Source organism: Polypterus senegalus, chromosome 10, assembly GCF_016835505.1.
Source record: "Polypterus senegalus isolate Bchr_013 chromosome 10, ASM1683550v1, whole genome shotgun sequence".
NCBI lineage: Eukaryota > Metazoa > Chordata > Cladistia > Polypteriformes > Polypteridae > Polypterus > Polypterus senegalus.
The window spans coordinates 37,098,677-37,121,096 of NC_053163.1; the positions used below are offsets into that span (position 1 = coordinate 37,098,677).

Here is a 22,420-nt window from a genome sequence, read left to right on the forward strand (position 1 = left end):
ATAAAAGTGGGTCCAAGAAATTGTCCCCCTAGACCAGAAGATGGAAAGATTCAAGTCCCAGCGGAATAGAAATGTCACCAAAAGTGGAGATACCTTAGATCATAGAGAGGATAGAGTAGGACAGCCACAAGTACAAAGTTAGGTCCATAAGTCAACTCATCTCTTATGAGTTTTATACATGAAGATGATATGGCCAACAGTATATGAGAGTTACTTTAATTTATTAGAAAGAAAAGGGAGATGCTGGACAATAGTGCGAGATACATTTTATTTTAATCAAAAGCCAGGAAGGAGGGGTACTTGGGAAGATCTAGCAACAGATCTGCCGGAGGATAAGGCACAATTGTACAATTCAATGTCAGTAAGATAGACACACACATCCAACATGTCATCAATCAAAATAGAATATTGTATAAACTGGACCCTGAATTCACAAAAATGTGAAAAAAATTAATAAATTCTAAATTTTAAAAATATTTTGTTTTTAGTTTGAATGGAAAGAAATTAACATTTATGCCTTATTTAAAAGTCAGTGTTACAAACTTTGTGCCCACAAGAGGGTGCTCTTCACCAAGAAACAATACAACTACTGTGCACTTAATTAAAATATGAAATCAACTTCAGCATCTTGTGAAATAAAATGCATGTGCACTATAAAAAAACAAGGTCTTGAATTAATGTTCCCTTGCAGGATCAGATGATCCAAAAACAATATTTCGTTTATCTTTATGGATGATGAAAACTGAAAGGAACTGATTGAGTGGTAGGCAACCAGCTTACAGGAAAGGAAATAGATACCATTATTAGCATATGACTTCACAGATAGAAAATATTTAAGAAATATGTTTAGAAATGTTTTAAGGGAAGAAAGAGACAAAGCCATCAGTGATGTGAATAATGGGGATAAAAATAAGAAACAGGGTTTAGGCTTGACAGTGGTGAAAGACCAGAAGCAATAAACATGGTAGAGCTCAGGAAATATGTATATCTGGATTTGGAAAAAGAAGGTGAACAGAGAAGAAAATTAAAAAGATGTTGGAGCCAAGCGGTGGAAAAACAGATTTATGGGAGGAAAAGTCAAATTACATGCAAAAAAGCGATCAGAGTGAAGGAAGGCTGAGTGAGTTGGAAGAGAGGCAGAGACATGAAAGGGGACTGAGGAAGTACATAAATGAAGCTGGACATTAAGAAATTAGTTGAACTGATCTAGGTGATGAGGTTCCCTAAAAGAATGACAGGAAAACAGAATGAGGAACATGATAAGAGGCAATAGGGAAATTCAGGAAGAAAGTCTTTGATATCAAACAGCAGGATATCATATGGAAACATCACATTCAAAGGTTAAATGTGAAGGCCTTTTCTTCTTATAATGAAATGGATGGATGGATGGATGGATGGATTGACAGACAGACAACTGCTTTATTAGTCTCAAAGGAAATTGCAGAGTTACAGCAGCAAAAATATACATATAACAAGAATTATCCTAATATTAACTATGCTAACAAGGTTCAAATACATAAGAATTATCTATAAGAAAATTAACAAAGTGTAGGTGTTCACCAAGTGTAAAGTGATTAGTACTAGTCACAGTTTTACAGTACAAGATGTCATTGGCACAGTACACTGCACATAGTGTCACTATCAAGATGTCTTCTAAACAAGCCAAGTACCATTTAGCACACAGGCAACAATACCAGCTCCAGCGAGAGGTAACTCATCATAAAGTCTGATAGCTGGGGGTAGAAACAACCACATATAGCTCTCCGTGGAGTAACAAATGTGACTCAGTCTTTTACTGAATGCACTCCTCTGCTTAGCCAAAACCTCATATAAGGGTTGAGAGATATTTGTCCAGAATAGTTAGAGGCTTCCTAATCCAGCGAGTCCACCCTGACCCTCAAGATTGTACTAGCCTTTTTAATCAGCTAGTTTACTCTCTTGGCATGACCTGCAATATTGTCATTTCACCAGCATACTACAGCACAGAAAAATACACTGGTCACTGCTGACTGGTAGAAAACATTTAAGACTGGCCTGCATATACTAGAAAACAGAGGTGACCCTGACCCTTATTGTATACAGCCTCTGTGCTGGTACTTCAACTGAAGACAGTGGGTTCAGATGCACCCCAGGGTACTTGTCCTCAACACTTCGTCATCAATGAGAACTCGGCACAGGAGTGGGCTTGGGACTCGTGAAGTCAACGATTAACTTCTTTGTCTTACTGATGAGGTGTAAGTGGATCAATTTGCATCATTCAACGAAGTCTTTCACTGGTGTCCTGTATTTATTCCCCTACCCATTGTTGATACATCCAGCTATGGTTGTGTCAGGAAATTTCTGAAGATAACATAACTTGGTGTTTATGTGAAGTCTGAGACATACAGCAGAAAACTGGAAGGGAGCCAGTACAATTCCCTGTGCTATTCTTGACCATGTCCAACACAAAGTTCTTAGGCTGCACAAACTGATCTAACAGTTAAGTAGTCCACTTTCCAGGCATCAACCCTCAATGAACAGAGCCTCCCCCGAGGCAACTTGGACTGTATGGTATTAAATGCACTATAGAACTCAAAAATCAATATCCTCATCCTGGTACTCTGTTTCTCAAGATGGAAGTAGGTTCTGTTCAGCAGATAAATTATGGCATCGTCCATCCCTTGGTGGTTCTGGCAGGGAAACTGCAAAAGATCCAGGACTGTTCTGACAGCTGTTATACAAGTGAGCCAATAGTAACCTTTCCAAAGTCTTCATAATGTGCAAGATCAGAGCCACTAGTCTGTAGTCATTAAAGACTTTCAGCTGCACTATCTCGGCAACTAGTACCACATAATGTTTTCCAAACAGCAAGAATCCTTTGTAAGATTAGACTCAAGATGTTTCCTTGCTATTGATCACTTTGCTTGGTTACAAATCAAGAGATGACTCCTTATTTTGTTTCAATTTCCACAGCAAACTTTCAAGTGAACTAAATATATTAATGTACACCCAGTGAATGTGTCACGGATTTCTTTCATTGGGCAGAACATTTTTTTTCCTGGGAAAAAATAATATCATGAAGGATCAAACTAGTGCTGGGAGCTATACCGGTCCATACCAAAACCCGTTTTTTATTTTTGTTTTAAATAGCCTAAACAACGTTTGGAATGTGGCGCTGCGGGAAACTGTTTAAGGGGGACCTTTTTCACTGTTACACCGCTAAACACGCATGCAACAGAGTACATGCGTTAGTGGAGGTATTGAACGGTGCAAATGGAAAGAGAACATTCCAAAACTGAAGCTGTAGCAGACAATAAAGTTGAACATAATGACACAGAAGAACTTTTGCTGAAAAAAGGAGTCATGTCTGTTGTCTGGAGATACTTTGGTTTTAAAAGGTCAGATGTGAACCATTATTATGTTCAAATGTGTGAATACTGTTTCTATACTACTGGACAATACTGCAAGCCAAGTTGTACTTGTTTTATTTTTTTTCCAATACTGTGTAATGTACCTGGGTACTATGTAATAGTGTGACAACATGTTGACTTTATTCTCGACATTTCCACTTTAATCTCGATGCTTATGACGAGATTAAAGTTCACATGTTGACTTTCTTCTCGTAATTTGTCATTTAAGTAGAACATAGTAAGCTAAACTACATCTTAAAAAGAATATTTAATTTACTAGATTTTCTCAAACCCCATCATAAGTTATGTAGCACATTAAATGCTTTGTGTTAAGTGTTCCCCGAGCCATGGGAATTGCTACGTGCTTCTTAAACCGATTTCCTCTTGCACTAAGTGGAGGTGCAGGCAGCAATCGCCACACAGAATACATTAATTTCATGATATTCCTGCTCCCTAAACACTTAGAATGCTAAAATAAATACTTGATATAATTTTTATGATGAAATGCATTAAAGCATGTATTAATCATGTGGGGGCATGGAGGTTGCACTGCAGCCTCCCATTAAGGGGGTCCCAGGTGTTCCCTGCCTTTTCGGTTTTTTGGTCGGGTTTAATTAGCATGCTTCAGTTTCCTTTCAAAGTCATGTAGGATGTGAGGTTTTGTTATGCTATATTGACCCTACTAGTGTATGTATTGCTCGTATTCACCCTGCGATGTGCTGGCAGCCCATTCAGGATTTGCTCCTGCCTTGCAACACTCCATGGTCTAAGTTTATAACTAGTTTTAATCTCACAAAGATGTTTATCGTGTGGTGATTGGTTATGTGGAGAAAGAAAAAGGAAGGATAGGAACTGGGGGTTTGGTACGTCAGACAGAGACAGCACGCATGCATTAAAGAAAGCCCGCTCAGAAGAACATGCACTGAATTCTGTGTTAGTGTCTCCGACCAACCGGATCACAAACCCAACATCTACACAATATTTAAGTTAAACCTGTGCAATACCCATTCATACATCCAGTTTTTGGAGCCTCATCACACCTGCCATAAAGTTCTCTACACTGAACGTACACTTGGGGACCCCTTACTGTGAGGGAGCAGCACTACCGCCACACTACCGTGCATGTTTAATACCTGCTTTAATGCATTTCATCATGAAAATGATATCAAGTATTTATCTTAGCATTCTAAATTTTTAGACAGCAGAATATCATGAAGTGAATGTATTCTGTGTGGCGATTGCTGTCTGCGCCTCCTCTTAGTGTAGAAGAAGTCAGTTTAAGAAGCACGTAGCGATTAACAACTGGGTCGGGGAACACTTAACACAAAGCATTTAATGTGTTACATTAACTAATGACAGGTTTTGAGAAAATCTAGTAAATTAAATTAAACATTGATTTTAGGGTGAAGTTTAGTCTACGACATTCTACATTAATGACAAAATAAACTATGAGAATAAAGTGGAAATGTCGACTTTAATCTTGACATAAGTGTCGAGATTAAAGTGGAAATGTTGAGAATAAAGTCAACAAGTCAAAATAAAGAAACTTTTTATTGAACAAATTTTGCAAACAACTTAAAGTTAAAACACTTTCCTTCAATGATGACTACACTTGGTCTAATCATTACATTTGCAAGTAATGTAGCAATTACATATTTTTACTTCTGATCTTCTAATATAATTGGATAGAATACGCATACATATGTGATTTCATTTACCACCAACCATTATCTGTGAATGTTGTTAAAAATTGTGATCAGATTAGGAAAGATACACCCAAACCCAAAGTTTGGAAGATGCTTTTGTGTGCAAGTTATCAACAATCTCCAGGGGTCTATGGAGGTGCTTTCAAGGTGCTACAGATTACCTAACATGTACCAAAAATACACACATCTTAGATAGTACTCCAAATTGTCCTGACATGATTAAGCATAATTAAGCATAGAGTACTGTATCTGCCAAGTATGCTTTACATTGACCTTGGCATCTCATTTTGGGTTTTTTTGTGCCTTGTGCTAGATACTGCTGGGTTAAGCTTTGTCTTCCTGCAAAATAATTAACTTGGCTTAACATTCTTTTGGCTTATGCATGTTAGGTTGTTGAAGGTATATAATATGATGAAAAATTATGCAATTTTTAGAAAACTATTTGATCAAATAAAAGAAAAATGCACATTTGTCTTAAAGGTGTTACTAGGGCCCTATGGAATCAGTTTTATTTTTTCACAAATTCAGTTTTTTATTGATTTTCACCATTTTATTTTTCCTTGGTTAGATTGTGTTTTTACTTTTTTTTTACTGCAAGAAAGTAGCAACAGCTACAACAAAACAAACAATAATGAAATGGCAGTTTACATTCCTTTTAATGAAACAGCACACTAGCACAACTAAACCTTATTTTGTAGTCCCGTTCATCAGGTAAGAGCCCAGATCCTCCATGATGCTTCATGCTGAGACTACAGTAAGACAGGGAGTGCCTTCCAGAATAGTAAGAGCTGTTACTAGTTTGAGGTATCCTTCTGGGATGAAGGTTAACTTCACTTTTTAGGATCTAGGATATTTGTAACAGCCTGAGCTGATCTGTTCTCAGCCAGAAAGAACTCTTTGTAGAGGTGAATATGTTCAGTGTGGTACCCTACTATGTTGAACCAGCTATTCCACCAGGTGTTTACTGCCTCAGAGTTTGTGGGGGAACAGACTTTGGGAATTAAACAGAAAAAAGAAAGAGAGACCCACTTTTAAAGGCTCATTGCATCTGGGGAGAAGCCTGCTCTTTTGCCCAGGTTTGTAGGTGCAGAGTTTATAACGGAAGGGCCAAAAGTGGACCTTGTGTGCCTCGTCACCGCAAGGCAAAACATTAATTAAATCCAGAAACATTGTTAATTTTTAAAAGGGAACCCGTTACTAACCAGTCCCGTTTGCCAATAACATTTTTCTACGGGATAGACTGTTAATACCGGTTAAATACATTTTAATCTGTTAAATGATTTACAGTAAATACATTGTGTACAATTAGAACTGCCTACATAAAAGAATTAGAGAATTTGAGAACTATGTGGTCCCGGCTAGCAGTAGTTTTAATCAACTACAACATAAATTTTCTTGCCACAAATATTTTGAAGAACGGCATCCATATGTTGTTCAATGACATGGGGGAAAAAAAGAGTTTGACAAAGACTGCTCATTTTCTAGCAGTACTCCTCCTTGTTTACAATGCCTAATAAAGGACGCATCTTCGCCATATTTCAAGTGGTATGTCTGACTCACATGGCCACAAAGTGGCTTCTTACATCCGACTATTTTGTTGTTTCATCTATAGTTACCTGAAGGGGAACACTTTATCTTTCTTAATTTCTCCTTGTTCTTGAGATGGGTTTTAGATTTGACATGGTCATTCCAGGTATCTTTTTGTGTACAGCCTATGGTATGCTGCCAACACTTGCAGAAAAGTTGTTGTCCGGATTCATAAAAGTTGCCGGGATACTGTTGTGCCCTCATTTCTACAGTTAAGCTCATGTTTCTTAGTTTTATCGACATAGGGTATCCGTTACTGCTCACTTCCAACATTTTTGTCTCATGCAACTGACTAATTTGTGTGCCTTTAATGAGAAACCATACAGGAAATACACACATAAACAGAAGCACGACTGAATTTCTAGGACGAACTGTGTTCATTTGAAAAACAACAAACTAGAAAACAGTATCTGAATGATAGAACTACAGATTATACAATCATTTAATTTATTGGGAAGTTTTGTATCATCCCTTCGGTCTCTAAATTCCACATATTTCCATTTTTAAAACTAAAATCTGTTTTTATGCATTGATTCCATGATTCCGTCAGTGTTTTCTGTATCTCAGAAATCATAGGGCCCTATGTTACCAACAAAACAAATAAAATACTGCTGCAAATTTCAAAAAACATCACATTTCAAAACATGAAATTGCAATTATTACAATCCCTGCCACCTTACTTATGATTTTGGTATTTATTGATTTTTAAAATTAATGGTTCAACTATTTAAACTGACAGCATTTTTTTGTCCTTGGGGAGGAAATTTGTTTTTTTTACAGAAAGACAATAAATAAAGTTTTGTATTATGACAATAAGCAAAGCCCCTCTCAAACACGCACCAGAATGGCTAAAAAGAAAAAAAAAATGTCTGTCTTGGCTAAAGATGAGAAGAGCAGTAAATATGCATGTAAATAAGCAAATACATTCCGACTAATTTTCCACCTTCTGTTGTGAAAGGATCACAGGAGAAAAAGCCTTACCTTGAAGGGCTACAGGAATTGCTTCTATCTGAATTTTTGTAGGAGACTTCCACCCCAGGTGCTCACAAGCTTCACACAGTACTTCGGTCACCCCCTATGGACAGATAACAGACCAAAAACATCATCTATAAATTTATTTTATAGCAAATGGTAAGAACAAACAATGTGAATAGAAAAATGTTAAAAATAAAAACACATTTGGAAACACAGTATTCAGTACATTCAAGATAAACATTACACTATTGTAAAATCAAAAAAGAAAAGAAAAAAAAAACAGGATACACAGAAAAGTAGAAGGCATTGGTATTAAAGTAAATATGAAAGTGACAATAACCCAAAATAGAAAGGAAAGTTAGAAGTGTCTACAAATGTAAAAAAGTGTTAGTAAGACTATAAAAAGAGCAAAAAAACAAAAGCATCCTACTTCCATGCACTGTGAGAAAGGTAGGGAGGGGAACCCAAGGGTCAATGTTAGTGGGCTCTAGTTGCACCAATGACTTATATACAGTCTTTTGCACCAATGACTTATATACAGTCTTAATATGTGTAAATATGTGTAAATGTTACCATAAAACTCATAACTAATAAATGAAACAAAGTAAAGCAAAAAGAATTTGGACTTTGAATTGAATGTTAAGTTCAGAGTATTTAACTGTGGTCACTTACAACTATGTGGTTATTTACTGTCAGAAAATAGGATGCATATAGAAAAAAAAAATGTTCACAATGAAACAAAGCAAACGACTGGTTATGTTATGAGGATAAGTTACTGGCACTGACTCCAAAGCTCTTAACAAGATTTATGGTAAAGAGCAAAAGCCCAGTACTAGTGCATCAATTGGTTACCAATATATATGCAGTATCTATTCCTAATAGTTATTTCATTCGACTCCTATGGTGACAGGCAATAGCAAAATCTGAAAATCTGAACTGCAAAGGCCAAAGCAACATTCAGTAAGAAATTATTAAACAAAGAATATAAATGGAGAACTCAAGAAAACAATTATTAAAAACAACAACATGGAGCATAGCTCCAATAGGGCTACAAACAAGAAGGAAGCAGTTAGAGACATTATAAAAGGAGACTAAAAAGTGAAGCAGGCACAATAAAGAAAAACAAATATGTACTTCATTCTGTATTCAAAGCTATTATAACACATTTTCAGCACCAAATGTAGATAAAATGAAAAAAGGCAATAAAATATTTCATTAAAATCCTTTATAGCTGGTTAGAAGTCTCCAAAACAGTGACAAGGAAGACTTTAAGATTTATAAAAAGAATGAGCACAATGAAGACATTATGGAGCCTTATGATCTATAACTGATTCATGGACAACTGTCTTAAAGGAAACTCTCACAAACCTAGCCCTCATTTTCTCAAAATGTAATATTACAAATGGGTATTATATTCTAGAAACCTATTTCATTTACTGGTTTTCTGTGCTCGACTTGCATTGGCAGCATTAGATTTAAAACAGGAACCAGCAGTAGATCGGGTGCGAGTCCAAAACAGGGTGCACTCACTCGCTCAAATGGGCCAGTTTAGCAACATTAATTAACTAAACATTCATGTCTTTGGGATACTTCAGGAAAGTCCAGGTAGAAAACACCCAAGGCACTGACAGGAGTCAAAGCCTGAACTCTGAAGATGTAAGACAACATCACAAGCCAATATTTAATTGTGTTGTCTTGATACATATCTCATTAGATAAGATAATTAGTTATGGCACACGAACAGTTTATTTGTAAAGGTGTGAACCGCTCTGCCATAATATGAACCAACAGCTGAAACTGAAATATTTCACGTTTACAAATTATTTTATTTAGCTGTTTGGAAACGGGTTAAAAATTTTTGGTAGGTACACTGACACTTTCAAATAAGACTATTGATGCTTGCAAGGAGCCCATTATTGGGCTGTTTTCAAAACTAAACATTAAACTTTCAGGTCACCTGCCAAGAAAATAATACATCCTGAAAACATACTTGGTTCTCCATTACAACAAATGCAAGCATCAATTAATTATCTACTTTGTTCATTTTGTTCCAGCGCAGGAGCAAGATCAGATGGCCAAACATTACACACCTGTTCCTAATTCCAAAGAGTGTGTTGCCAAGGCACAGCATACTGCCTAATTTGAAGAAAACTTGAGCTTTTCCTCCAGCTTCTTCAGCTGCCAACATGTAACACACCCACAAGACTTGGCACATTCATTTCCTTCTCCATCTCAGACAAAATAACATTTTTATTTCTATGATACATTTTCATATTAACTAAATAAATATATAAAAAATAATAAAAAATCAATATACATCTATATAAGACAGATGCACAAGTAGTAGAATTCTAATTTGAAGATAAGTTTTTAAGTCTATTATGTGCAATCCTATAGTCAGATGGCCAAGGAGCACAAAAAAAAGCAAACAACCCCACACAAACACACTCCAGGTCAAAAGACTGCCCAGCCACCCCTGGGCATTCTACCTAGCATAGAAAAAGGTAAGGCTGACTTTAGCACCTTTAATCTTCATACCGGTCAAAAATGGCACTCTTCAGTGAATTTAGAAGACTGTTCTTTGTCACTATCTAACAAAAATACAAGTTGAAAGTTCTTGGAAATGATGCACAAAAAGCCAAGTTAGATGGAAGAAAATAGGAGAATCTTACAATGTTGCATCATTGAGCCGAAAGTAATGCAAAGCTGAGTGGTGAGAATTTAAATGTTTAATTTAGCTTTCCTTAATTATGTATTAATATATACCTGAATATATGCAAAATTTACAAATGAATGCGACAATCCTACTTATTTTTTAACTTGGTTTGAGGGAAATGGTCAGTAGTTTGAAAATTTCAGTAACAGTTCAATAATTTGCTACAAATTATGGAGTAAAGAGATAATTACAATCCTGTATATAATGCTACCCTTGAATATAAAATGCTTGTTGAGCACTCCAGAAGTGATAAAGGATTAGCGCTGAATTTCTCAAGTAAATGTCATTTATTCACAATTATGGTCTACAAGATTTTGTCAAATGAAACAGCCTTTAAAAGTGAAGCACATTTTACAAATTTTAAAAAATAACTAGCTCACTCTTGAATTTTATAATGCAGCTAATAATGAGTACCAGAGTCACAAATGAAAAGTTTTAAAACTTACAGAAAACGTCCACTTTTAAGTAGTAAAGGTTTCCAATCATAAGCCATTTTTGCACTCAGTCCATTTGTTCTGTTTCGAATCTGGGGATGATTCGTTACTTTGTTTCAATTTCCACTTAGTATAGTTGTGCTTCACACTGCAAACTTTCTAGCAAACTAAACATACAGTGGGATGCAAAAGTTTGGGCAACCCTGTCAATAGTGATTATTTTCCTGTATAAATCGTTGGTTGTTACGATAAAAAATGTCAGTTAAATATATCATATAGGAGACACACACAGTGATATTTGAGAAGTGAAATGAAGTTTATTGGATTTACAGAAAGTGTGCAATAATTGTTCAAACAAAATCAGGCAGATGCATAAATTTGGGCACCGTTGTCATTTTATTGATTCCAAAACTTTTAGAACTAATTATTGGAACTCAAATTGGCTTGGTAAGCTCAGTGACCCTTGACCTACATACACAGGTGAATCCTATAATGAGAAAGAGTATTTAAGGGGGTCAATTGTAAGTTTCCCTCCTCCTTTAATTTTCTCTGAAGAGTAGCAACATGGGGGGCACAAAACAACTCTCAAATGACCTGAAGACAAAGATTGTTCACCATCATGGTTTAGGGGAAGTATACAGAAAGCTGTCCCAGAGATTTAAGCTGTCTGTTTCCACAGTTAGGAACATATTGAGGAAATGGAAGACCACAGGCTCAGTTCAAGTTAAGGCTCGAAGTGGCAGACCAAGAAAGATTTCGGATAGACAGAAGCGACGAATGGTGAGAACAGTCAGAGTCAACCCACAGACCAGCACCAAAGACCTACAACATCATCTTGCAGCAGATGGAGTCACTGTGCATCGTTCAACCATTCGGCGCACTTTACACAAGGAGATGCTGTATGCGAGAGTGATGCAGAGGAAGCCTTTTCTCAGCCCACAGCACAAACAGAGCCGCTTGAGGTATGCTCAAGCACATTTGGACAAGCCAGCTTCATTTTGGAATAAGGTGCTGTGGACTGATGAAACTAAAATTGAGTTATTTGGGCATAACAAGGGGCATTATGCATGGAGGAAAAAGAACACAGCATTCCAAAAAAACACCTGCTACCTACAGTAAAATATGGTGGTGGTTCCATCATGCTGTGGGGCTGTGTGGCCAGTGCAGGGACTGGGAATCTTGTCAAAGTTGAGGGGCGCATGGATTCCACTCAGTATCAGCAGATTCTTGAGACCAATGTCCAGGAATCAGTGACAAAGCTGAAGCTGCCGGGCTGGATCTTTCAACAAGACAACGACCCAAAACACTGCTCAAAATCCACTAAGGCATTCATGCAGAGGAACAAGTACAACATTCTGGAATGGCCATCTCAGTCCCCAGACCTGAATATAATTGAAAATCTGTGGTGTGAGTTAAAGAGAGCTGTCCATGCTCGGAAGCCATCAAACCTGAATGAACTAGAGATGTTTTGTAAAGAGGAATGGTCCAAAATACCTTCGACCATAATCCAGACTCTCATTGGAACCTACAGGAAGCGTTTAGAGGCTGTAATTTCTGCAAAAGGCGGATCTACTAAATATTGATTTCATTTCTTTTTTGTGGTGCCCAAATTTATGTACCTGCCTGATTTTGTTTGAACAATTATTGCACACTTTCTGTAAATCCAATAAACTTCATTTCACTTCTCAAATATCACTGTGTTTGTCTCCTATATGATATATTTAACTGACATTTTTTATCGTAACAACCAACAATTTATACAGGAAAATAATCACTATTAACAAGGTTGCTCAAACATTTGCATCCCACTGTTATCAATAAACAAATGTATTTCACTGGGCAGAAACATTTTTTCTAGGGAGAAAATATCATAGACGGTCAGCAACAATTGTGTTTGCGCACTGCTCCATTTTCCCAAATTATTTGTTGTATTTACCAAATACAGAAGTGTAAGCAAAACCCTATTATTGAACAAGTGGAATTATTCGCTACTACACTTAGTACAAAAAGGACTTTTCTGAAACAGGCGAGTTTACAAAAGAAAGATGGCTTGACTGAAGGTATGAGTTTCAGTTTTATGACAATAGATCTAACAGGTTAAGCTTCATACAAACATATGATATCATATTTAATTTCAAGAAGCCAGCATATGAACATAATCTCAACTGGGTTTATCCCAAATGACATGACTGCTGTTTTAACTCTTGTGCATATTTGTAAATCATTTCCATTTTGAATTGATTCATTAAAATGTAATGATTAAAATTTAATGCTCATGTCAAAGTTAGTATGTGCATTGAAATGACGCCCCACTTCACCCGCATGCTTTACTTTCATAGTGCAAGATTAGGTGGTGTGCTTGTCAGTCTCACAGGGCACTGCTGATTATCATTCACTGCCTGTGTATGAGTTTTGATCATCCCAATTACTAGAGAAAAGAGCAACAAGCCTGATCAGGTGCTTTGCTTGCACTAATTGACTGGTATTGTTTTATGCTAATTGTGCTACATTTGTGCCTGTGTGTGTTCTTAATTGCACCTTTTTATTGTTTTCGATGCTCCATGTTAACTCTCCACTAATTATGTTGTGAATGACATTCCTTATTACCGAGAGAAGGCACATAAGCATGTTTACCACAGCATACATAATTTCACCCATAATGCACAGAATTTCATGGAGATTGATCGTGCCCGTGTTTAATTACATTCGTACCTCATGCAAACTGCTTCAGGATTCACCTGGTACTGCAGCAAGACCACCCTTTCCAAAGGGTCTCGGTACAACTGTTTTAGTCTATATCATGGTGCAACTGGAGTCTTCACATCTATCTAATTGAACTGGGCATTTGTGAAAACTACAGCATAGTTTAAAGAGCTATATTCACAGCAGGAAGAGTGTGAATTAAAGCCCCCACACCACCTGTGTAGACACTATATGTGGTGTGTGGGTTGAGCCGCTAATTATTCATAATCCATCTTTCTATCCATCCATTTTTCAACCTGCTGAATCCGAACAAAGGGTCACGGGGGTCTGCTGGAGTCAATCCCAGCCAACATAGGGCACAAGGCAGGAACCAATCCCGGGCAGGGTGCCAACCTACCGCAGCCATCTTTCCATGTCCCTCAAAAAACACACCTCTCTGCATAAGTGATGATATCATACATCATCAGTGTTCCGAAATGACAATGTGAATTTCAGACATCATTCAGTCCCAGCTCTTATGTGACACAGAAGCTACCCTATTAAGTGTTTCCCAAACTGTCCCTAACTTGTGAACTTTAATGAGTAAATACAAATTACTAAAGACAGCCCTTCAGTTACAAACAAGTTTCATTCTCACTGATATTCATAACCCAATTTTGGATGCAAATTAGAACTTGCACTAAAAATTTGTATTAATGTAAATGCTGCAAAATGCTTTGTTACTTATTTTTTCAACTTATTCTTAAAATGACACTAAAGCAATATTAATGTGCAATTTGGTCATAGTGATATGGACTTAAATTGACATTGTGAGACATTGCAATTTTTTTTGACTCAAAATGCATTATTGTAGACATCTCAATATATTGTCAAAACACCTGAAAGGGTGAAGATCAGCAACACCATACATACACATATATGCACATTTTCTATATAGTGTACAAACATGGTATATTTTGACAGAAAAATAAAATAAAGGTTAGTTAAGGAAACAGCTTTTTGTTTTCAAAATTGAACTACTTCATGAATACCTAGATCTTATCAAACCTAAAAAACATAAACCTAAAAATCAAAATCAATGAAACCGCAACATTCATTTTCCAAACTTTTTTTTTTTATATAGTGGCCAGTCATTAAGCTTTGCTTGCTCTTGCTCAATCTCTCTTTCCGTATTTTACATAATGAAAGACAAATGCAATTTAAAATACAGTGATCCCCCGCCTTTCCGGAAATGGCTCCAGACCCATCAGCGATAGGGGTGAAAATGCGCGATATAGAAAGACATTTAAATAAACATTTTTTTTATAGTTTAAGCTTTAAAAAAAACCCTCCCACACACTTTAAACACATGTAAATGTATTAAAACACACTTTGTAAACACATATGACATGTGGATGTTGGGCTAAGGATATGAGTAACATCTCTCTTTTATAAAAAAAATCTTGGCAGGGAGACGAGACGTGATCTTCTCGGAAGACAATTTGATGTCACGCAAGACAAGAAAGTGAGACAGAAGGACAGCTGCTGTACAGGCTTCTAAATGATCGACACACAGAGCAACAAGTAGAACACGCACCTTTGCAGAAGCAGCACAGAGCCAGTAGCTGATCTGTTCACTTCTCCTTAGCGTGCGTTCAGCTCCCCCCCTTTAAATGGAGCGTAGCGTGCCTCCGGGTGGGCTGAGTGAAGCGATCGAGACCAGATCATCTCAGAGAAACACTTTGACGACATACGAGACTAGACATTACAACCTTAGGAAGCAAAACCCGTGAGGCGGTGACTTTTGCATGTCACGCCCTACTTACAAACAATTTAAAATAAGTTCACAGCCATCTAACCTAGCAGTTGTTGGGAATGCTTTTGGCAGACACACTTCAGGTGCTCCTAGCTCTTAAAACAACGACAAGCAGAACATGCAACTCGACAGCAGCAGCAAGCCAGCAAATGATCCGAGTGCATCTCCTTAGCGTGCGTTCACCCCTCACAGAGCCGCCACCCCTCCTCCCCCTTCAGAACGCTAGCGGCAGCTGCTGCACAAGCTTTTAAATGATTGATGCAAAGTGCGGCAAGCAGAACACATGCCAGCAGCAGCAGCAAGACAGCCACTGAACCGATCACATCTCTTTAGCATGCGTTCAGACCGCCCCTTCACAATGCGAGCAGCATTAAGTCCTGTGAGAAAGAGATGTAACCACACACAGGGCAGGAAATAAAGGGCAAATGCTGTTTTTACAAAAGTTTTAAAGTAAAAATGAAAATAATGCATATGTAACAATTCCCATGAAAATAACAGTCTCTTTAAATTGTATATCTGGTAAACCAAACCCAGGGGTGGGCGAGCGAAGCAAGCAGCGGACGGAGCCCCCTAGTAGTAAAAATAATAATAAATCCACGATATAGCAGAAGTGCGATAGCTGAAACGCAATACAGCAGGGGATCACTGTATCTAAATAAATAACCGTTTCAAATACATATTTAGGTATTTTTTAAATTTATTCTTTGCCATTTAAAAACCTAATTTATGCTTATTTTCAATCTAATTAATGACTTCTCCTCTCCCGCTATAGCAGTTCAGACTGTGCAAATAAGCTGAGACATGATTTCATGTTTCCCTACTTTAATAAATAATAACTGTTACTTTTTAGCTGTTTTGGTATGTTGTCTTGCAACAATAGTCCAAACAATGTATTGGCTTTCCCAAATATTATAGCAACCCATGGGTAGCTTAGTGTTGATTCTCTTATACAAAACTGTTCAATAAACTAACTAAAATAACTTTATATACATAAGCAATTATTAAAACTGTTTTATTTGTAATTAATCGCATAGTTATTTCAGGTCTACAGAAAAATGTTAATAAGCTTGCAGGTTCACTTGTTCTGTTTCATTAAAAGGAATGTAAAGTGCCATTTACATGTGGCATTCCATAGGGCCCAAGAACATTTTAGGGAACTTCACTTAGTGGAAACCCATTTTGCCAGGGAGGCAAAGTGCACATAGCCAGCACCACACATGCCAGAATGATCTCTTCATATGCAGCTACACATCTTCTCTTTAGAAGTTGTACTGCTTGAACTGTCATTCCAGGTAAAACCAAACAATCTGCAAACAGCAGAGCCAGTCCCACCTGTTCTAAAATGTTTCTCTTCTGTTCCTCACTATTTTTTTTCACACTCAACACTGACTTGGCAACATGGGTGGAACTGACACAGAAAGAGAGCTGGAGAATTTATGGACTTTATTTACAGTTTAAAAGAAATCATGGAAAAATCAAAAGCGCTGAAAATCATGATGTTTTCATTTGTATATTAATTTTTCTTAAATATCAAATTAAATCATAAATTTGGGAAAGTTGGCCAGCCTTACCTTAAATCACACAACACATAATTAAAACTAAAATGAACCGCAAGCTTGGAATAAGACCTCCTGCAGTTATTGAAAATGACAAAGCCTATCAGAGCACTGGAAAAGAAATAATGATGGCACAAAAACCCAAACCTAACTTGCGATAGTTGCCTTAGAGGTGTCATTTCTTTGCTGAGAGATTGCTTAGCTGTAGCTGCTTAGCACAGCTGGGACACACACTTAAGAAAGTGCGAATTACAAGTAACGATTTGTACCTCTCCAAAAAAAAAAAAAGAAAAAGAAAAAAAAGGCCATCTGCTGATCGAACTGCTTACCTATGACCGGGTGTATTACACAGCTGCATGTGCTGCAGGTTACATTCTGGAACGCATGCACAGGACAGCACAAAAAGATTGAACATGGTGACAAATGTCAGTGCAAAATACTATTTCTCACTGTTAGTGAAGACTACTACATATTCTTCCAAGTCACAGCTAGTTTGTGAAATGAAAATTAATTAAGTAATTAATTAAATGAATCAATTATCATTCAGTTGACAAGAAAAATTAGGCTCTTTTACATGGTCATTTACATATGCAGAATTACTATTAGCACAGACCTGCCTGTACTTTATTACCCTCACCCCTGAGGTCACCTACAAAAGGTGTGTAACAGACAGATTGACTGAAAGACAAAACATTCACAATACATGCATTGTATAGTGATTTTTATAGTTCTTTAGTGGAATTACATAAATTTGTACAAAGTATTATGAAGTAAACATGGCATCATAATTTAATAAACAATAAAAAAGCAGATAAGTAGCCACATAACAGACACTTATTTTTAATAAGAAAAATGTATACACATCTAGTCTAACAAATCTTTTTTTTTTTTTACATTTTTTAAAATTTATTTAAAATCAAAAAACATTCCATACAAGCAAGTCAAGTTTACAAAACTAGGTTTGAAACAAATCAACCACTATCCAGGAGAGAGAGAGAGAGAGATAGGCCAACAGAGTAAAACTTTAATAGTAGGAAAAATAAATAAAATATAAATAGAATAAAAAAGGGAAGAGAATCCACTTCCTTGATTTAAATTCTTATTCTAAAATGTTATTGATTAGATCCTTCCAGGTTTTGAAAAAGTGAGAATCGTTTTTTTTCCATATTCAAATAGTATAACATCGGTTACCCACTGCCTTAAAAGAGGCGAGTTAGGATTCTTCCAGTTGAGCAAGATTAGTCTACGTGACAATAGTGAAGTAAAGGCAATCACAGTTTGTTTGTCCTTCTCCAGTTTAAGCCCATCTGGGAGTACACCAAACACAACCGTTAACCTTGGTTGTCACAATCCCTCCTAATCCACTGTCTGAAAGGCATTTAAAGATTTTGGTCCAAAATTATGTTAATTTGCTGCAGGCCCAAAACATGTGACCTAGTGAGGCCAGAACTTGATTGCACCGTTCGCAGGTTGGATCTTGCCCGGGAAACATTATGGACAATTTTAAACAAGACAGATGCGCTCAATAGATAGTTTTACGTTGAATAATTGTACTGTATGCTTTAAACATATGGAGATTGAGTGAATTCTGTGCATTGCTACCTTCCACTCCTTTTCTGAGATACTGAGTGAGAGATCCTTTTCCCACTGTACCCTGTGATCTTTGAAAGGGAAGGGAGGGACCTTAAAATATTTTTATATATTACAGAAATGCTGTCTGAGTCCTCAAGACTGATCAATATTTCTTCCAGAATAGAAGTAGATGGGAGGTGAGGAAAATTGAGCAGATTTTGTTTAGTAATGTTTCTAATTGGAAGTAGTGAAAGAAATGTGTTACTGGAAAGTTAAATTGGGAGTGTAATTGCTCGTAGGATGCAAAGACATGCATGTACAGATCTCTAAATGACCTAATCCTTAAAGTTTTCCAGACATTAAAAACTGCATACGTTTGAGAGAGTTGAAAAACGTGGTTCTCATGCAGAGGTGCCACAGATAAAAGCTTCTCTGTCTTGAAATATTTTCTACATTGGTTCCATATTCTGAGTGAACGAAGCACAATTGGGTTGCTAGTATATTGGCGATGACTTGCATTTATTGGGGCACAAAGCAAGGAATATAATGAAGTACTGCAGGATTTTATTTCGATTGTGGACCAGGCCTATGTATGTTCATCTATTTGTGTCAATGTCCATGTTTTTATAGCTTGTGCTATATAAATAAATGTTGTTTTTGTTGTTGGTGCCCAGTAATAAAACTGAAAAATTAGGTAGAGCCATGCCATCTTCTGCCTTAGGTGTTTGTAGGGTCGCCCTTTGGATACACGGATGTTTTGAATTCTAAATAAATGAGGTTATGATTGAATCTAACTTCTTAAAAATTACTTATTGATGTACTGTATATTGGGATGTTTAGAAATAGAAAAAGTAGCTTAGGAAGGATATTCATCTTGACAGTGTTAATTCTTCCAGCTAAAGTGAGATGAAGGGTAGACCATCTATGCAAGTCTTCTTAATTGTGTCTATGCAGACAGCAAAATTTTCTTGATAAAGAGCTTTATGTTTACTCCTAGGTATTTAAACTGATCTGCGATGATAAAAGGGACAGTGCCAATCTAAAATTGTGTGCTTGAGAGTTCACTGGAAAGAGCACACTTTTATTCAAATTAATTCCAAGACCAGAAATATTTTGAAATTGTGTTAGTGCTGTTAGGACTGCAGGCACAGTATTTTGTGGATCTGAGATGTATATAATACCAATCTAATATAAATCTTAATAAGCTAAATTTTCAGAGAACTGTCAGGACATGATTGTAATTCACTCTGCCCATGGACCATGTCTGTCACTACAGTTGGCGAAAGCATTTGCCAGTTTAAGCAGTTAGCAATTAACAAGTGAGTTAGAAAGAACATAAGATTATGATGGATTTAATATGCTGCATTATGAGCATTTCTCAAAACCCATCACACCTAAAGTAATAAGTGATCTTAAGATGAGGTTTATGATGTTCTCAGCATTACTATACTCTTGAAAATGCATACCTGAGCACTTAGTTGGTGCTTTAGAAACAAAGGCACTCTTATCACTGCAACGTTTGATGGGGTGTACCCGGGACAATACCAGTGAGAATGCACAGAGGGCATCAAACATTTAGAAAACCTCCATATTTTTTGCTGTGAAAGCTGAGTGCAAGTAGTAGCTAATCTAGCTAAAGGAATGCCAGGCTGTAACCTTTTCCACTGCAGCACAAACATACTTTACCTGCAGGGACTGTAGCACACGTATAGCCTAAATATCAGGCCTACAAATACCAGATAAAGTAAACAGGATGAAAAATGAAAATTCCTCCAAAACCAAACATTGCTTAATTAATTTAACTTAATGAGGTTTACACTGTAATGTTTATTCTTTTGGCCATGGAATCCAACAAAATGATGTACGATAATATCTTAAACTAAAATACTACATTTAAACCATTTTAATTACAATTAGACTAATTCTTGACTATGTATTAGCTGCAATTATACTGGTTTACTAGTTACAGTAAAAGTCAAGAATAAAGAATGCAATATTAAACCGGAGAGGGAGAAAAACTAATTACTTTTTTCCACTAGCCAGCATGAAGATAAACTAGACCTTGAACATAAATAATCACCTATTTATTTTACCATCAATGACAGTACAGGTTGGAACAGCACAAACACAAATCTCTAATGTTTTTTAGCAATACAATAACACCGGAACAAGATAAGACAGAGCAACATAAAGCATGTTTATTTTGAACCTTGCCATAACATCGAAAAGGATTTAAAAATAAGCTTCTTAAAAAGTTAACGTCGCTCTTTGAAAAGCATTCATTTAATCACAATAATTAGATAAGTAGGCTAATTATACTGAATATAATAATACTTGGTTACTGCTACTTTACAAAGTCCACAAACAGTTTATCCGACTTTGATGCTTTTTTTTAAACAAAGGAGCTATATTATACTTGAGGAGGTTTGAACAAAGGTCCATGATGAGATTTTAAAACTTGGAGCACGTGCTTCCCCAAAAGTTAACCAACACAGTTTAAGATCTGGTGGATGGTGCTAATAAAGCATGGCACCATCAAAAATCTGCACACAAGAACAACTGTCACGTACACATCATTAAATGGTGATATCTAAGAGATCAGAAGCACTCAGTTCAGTTTCTACGAAAAATCGTCTAACTCTACTGAAAGATATATATATATATATATATATATATATATATATATATTGTTTTTAAGAATACATGGAGACACTGACCCTTATTTCCCTCATGCGCAAGACTAGACCGTATGCAATACAGCATTGATCACGTTTTTGTTGCCTCTGTATAACAGACGTCTTTTGTCCAGTAAACTCATAAGAAGCAAGTATTACACTCTTACCAAATCCTTGAATGTTTTTGGTGATTCTTTCTCTTCATTTTCGTTTATTTGCTCCTCCGACTCCTCGGCAAGTAACTCATTCTCCGCCATGTTTGAAAAAGAGCGTGTCTGAATGCGCTGTGCATTGTGGGAGGCGTGATTAATATCACTGAATTGTGGGAAATGTATTTTACTTGTGCACTCGTTTTGCACATGTTTAACGTAGCCCGGGGTATGTCTTTCATTCCAGCGACCATCATCTTATCACCGGCAAAATATTTAAAAGCTGATTTTTTAGTCATAGCCGCACATTTCTGAGATTCTAAATGTGGAGAATGAATGCTCTTTCTGTGTCTCCATGGTTTTTCCTCTGGGTACTCTAGATAGCAATGCTATTTTGATTGACTCTATGACTAATTGGCTTAAGTTTGATAATCTGTTGGGCAGTTTTAAAACTATGTTTTTCCAGCTAGATCTATGCTGTTCTGTTCCTGTCTGTGTTTCTATGTATTTGTCCCCAGAGTCTGTTTTTTCATCATAATCATGTATTTCTTTTAACACAATTGTTGAACTACAGTTTCTTGTGTACATAAATTTATTGTTTCCAACATCTTAACAAAAACAAAATTTCAAAAATGTTATTATTAGTCTGTGCATTACCAAAATAACTTGGTGATTGTGATTGGTGACATGTGCCTTGACATCACATCCTGCATAGTGCAGATGCCTTAAAGTCAGTCTAGTCATGTGTTAATAGCAAACGAGGTCATTAAATATCAACTGCTACGTTTGGAAACCACCAAAATCTGTTATCATGGATGTTAAGGAAGAATGGTGCCATAAACAATGTGAGAAAGTGAAAAGGTACACATACACACAAGAAAATTTAAAGTTAAAGTTGTTGATGTGAGTGAGAATGAGTCCTGTTTAATGTTCTGCTCCTAATTGAATTTGACATTTCCTGCTTATTTAGGAATATGAAATATTTTTTTTGACACTTACTGTACATTTATTTGGCAGGCATGTGCTGCTGCTGTTGTATTTAATTAGAAAATTCCTTGTATACCTTATTAAACATGTCTGTGTTTATTTGGTTACATGGTCTATATCTTTTTTAAAAGATAGAGTGGCAACACTGCTGTTGGGGATTCCTGCTTTGTACCCGA

At 36.5% G+C, this 22,420-nt stretch overlaps 1 protein-coding gene across 1 annotated transcript in view; it reads right to left on the minus strand.

Annotated features, from left to right (window-relative positions):
- Positions 1-21,386, minus strand: part of ddx47 (DEAD (Asp-Glu-Ala-Asp) box polypeptide 47) — a 41,957-nt gene extending 20,571 nt beyond the window's left edge. The window contains exons 1-2 of the mRNA XM_039765722.1: positions 21,276-21,386; positions 7,664-7,757 (exon numbers count right to left, since the gene is read on the minus strand). Coding sequence (XP_039621656.1) covers positions 7,664-7,757; positions 21,276-21,365 — 184 coding nt within the window. The 5' untranslated portion in view covers positions 21,366-21,386. The remainder of the gene's footprint in view (positions 1-7,663; positions 7,758-21,275) is intronic.
- Positions 21,387-22,420: the final 1,034 nt, after the last annotated feature.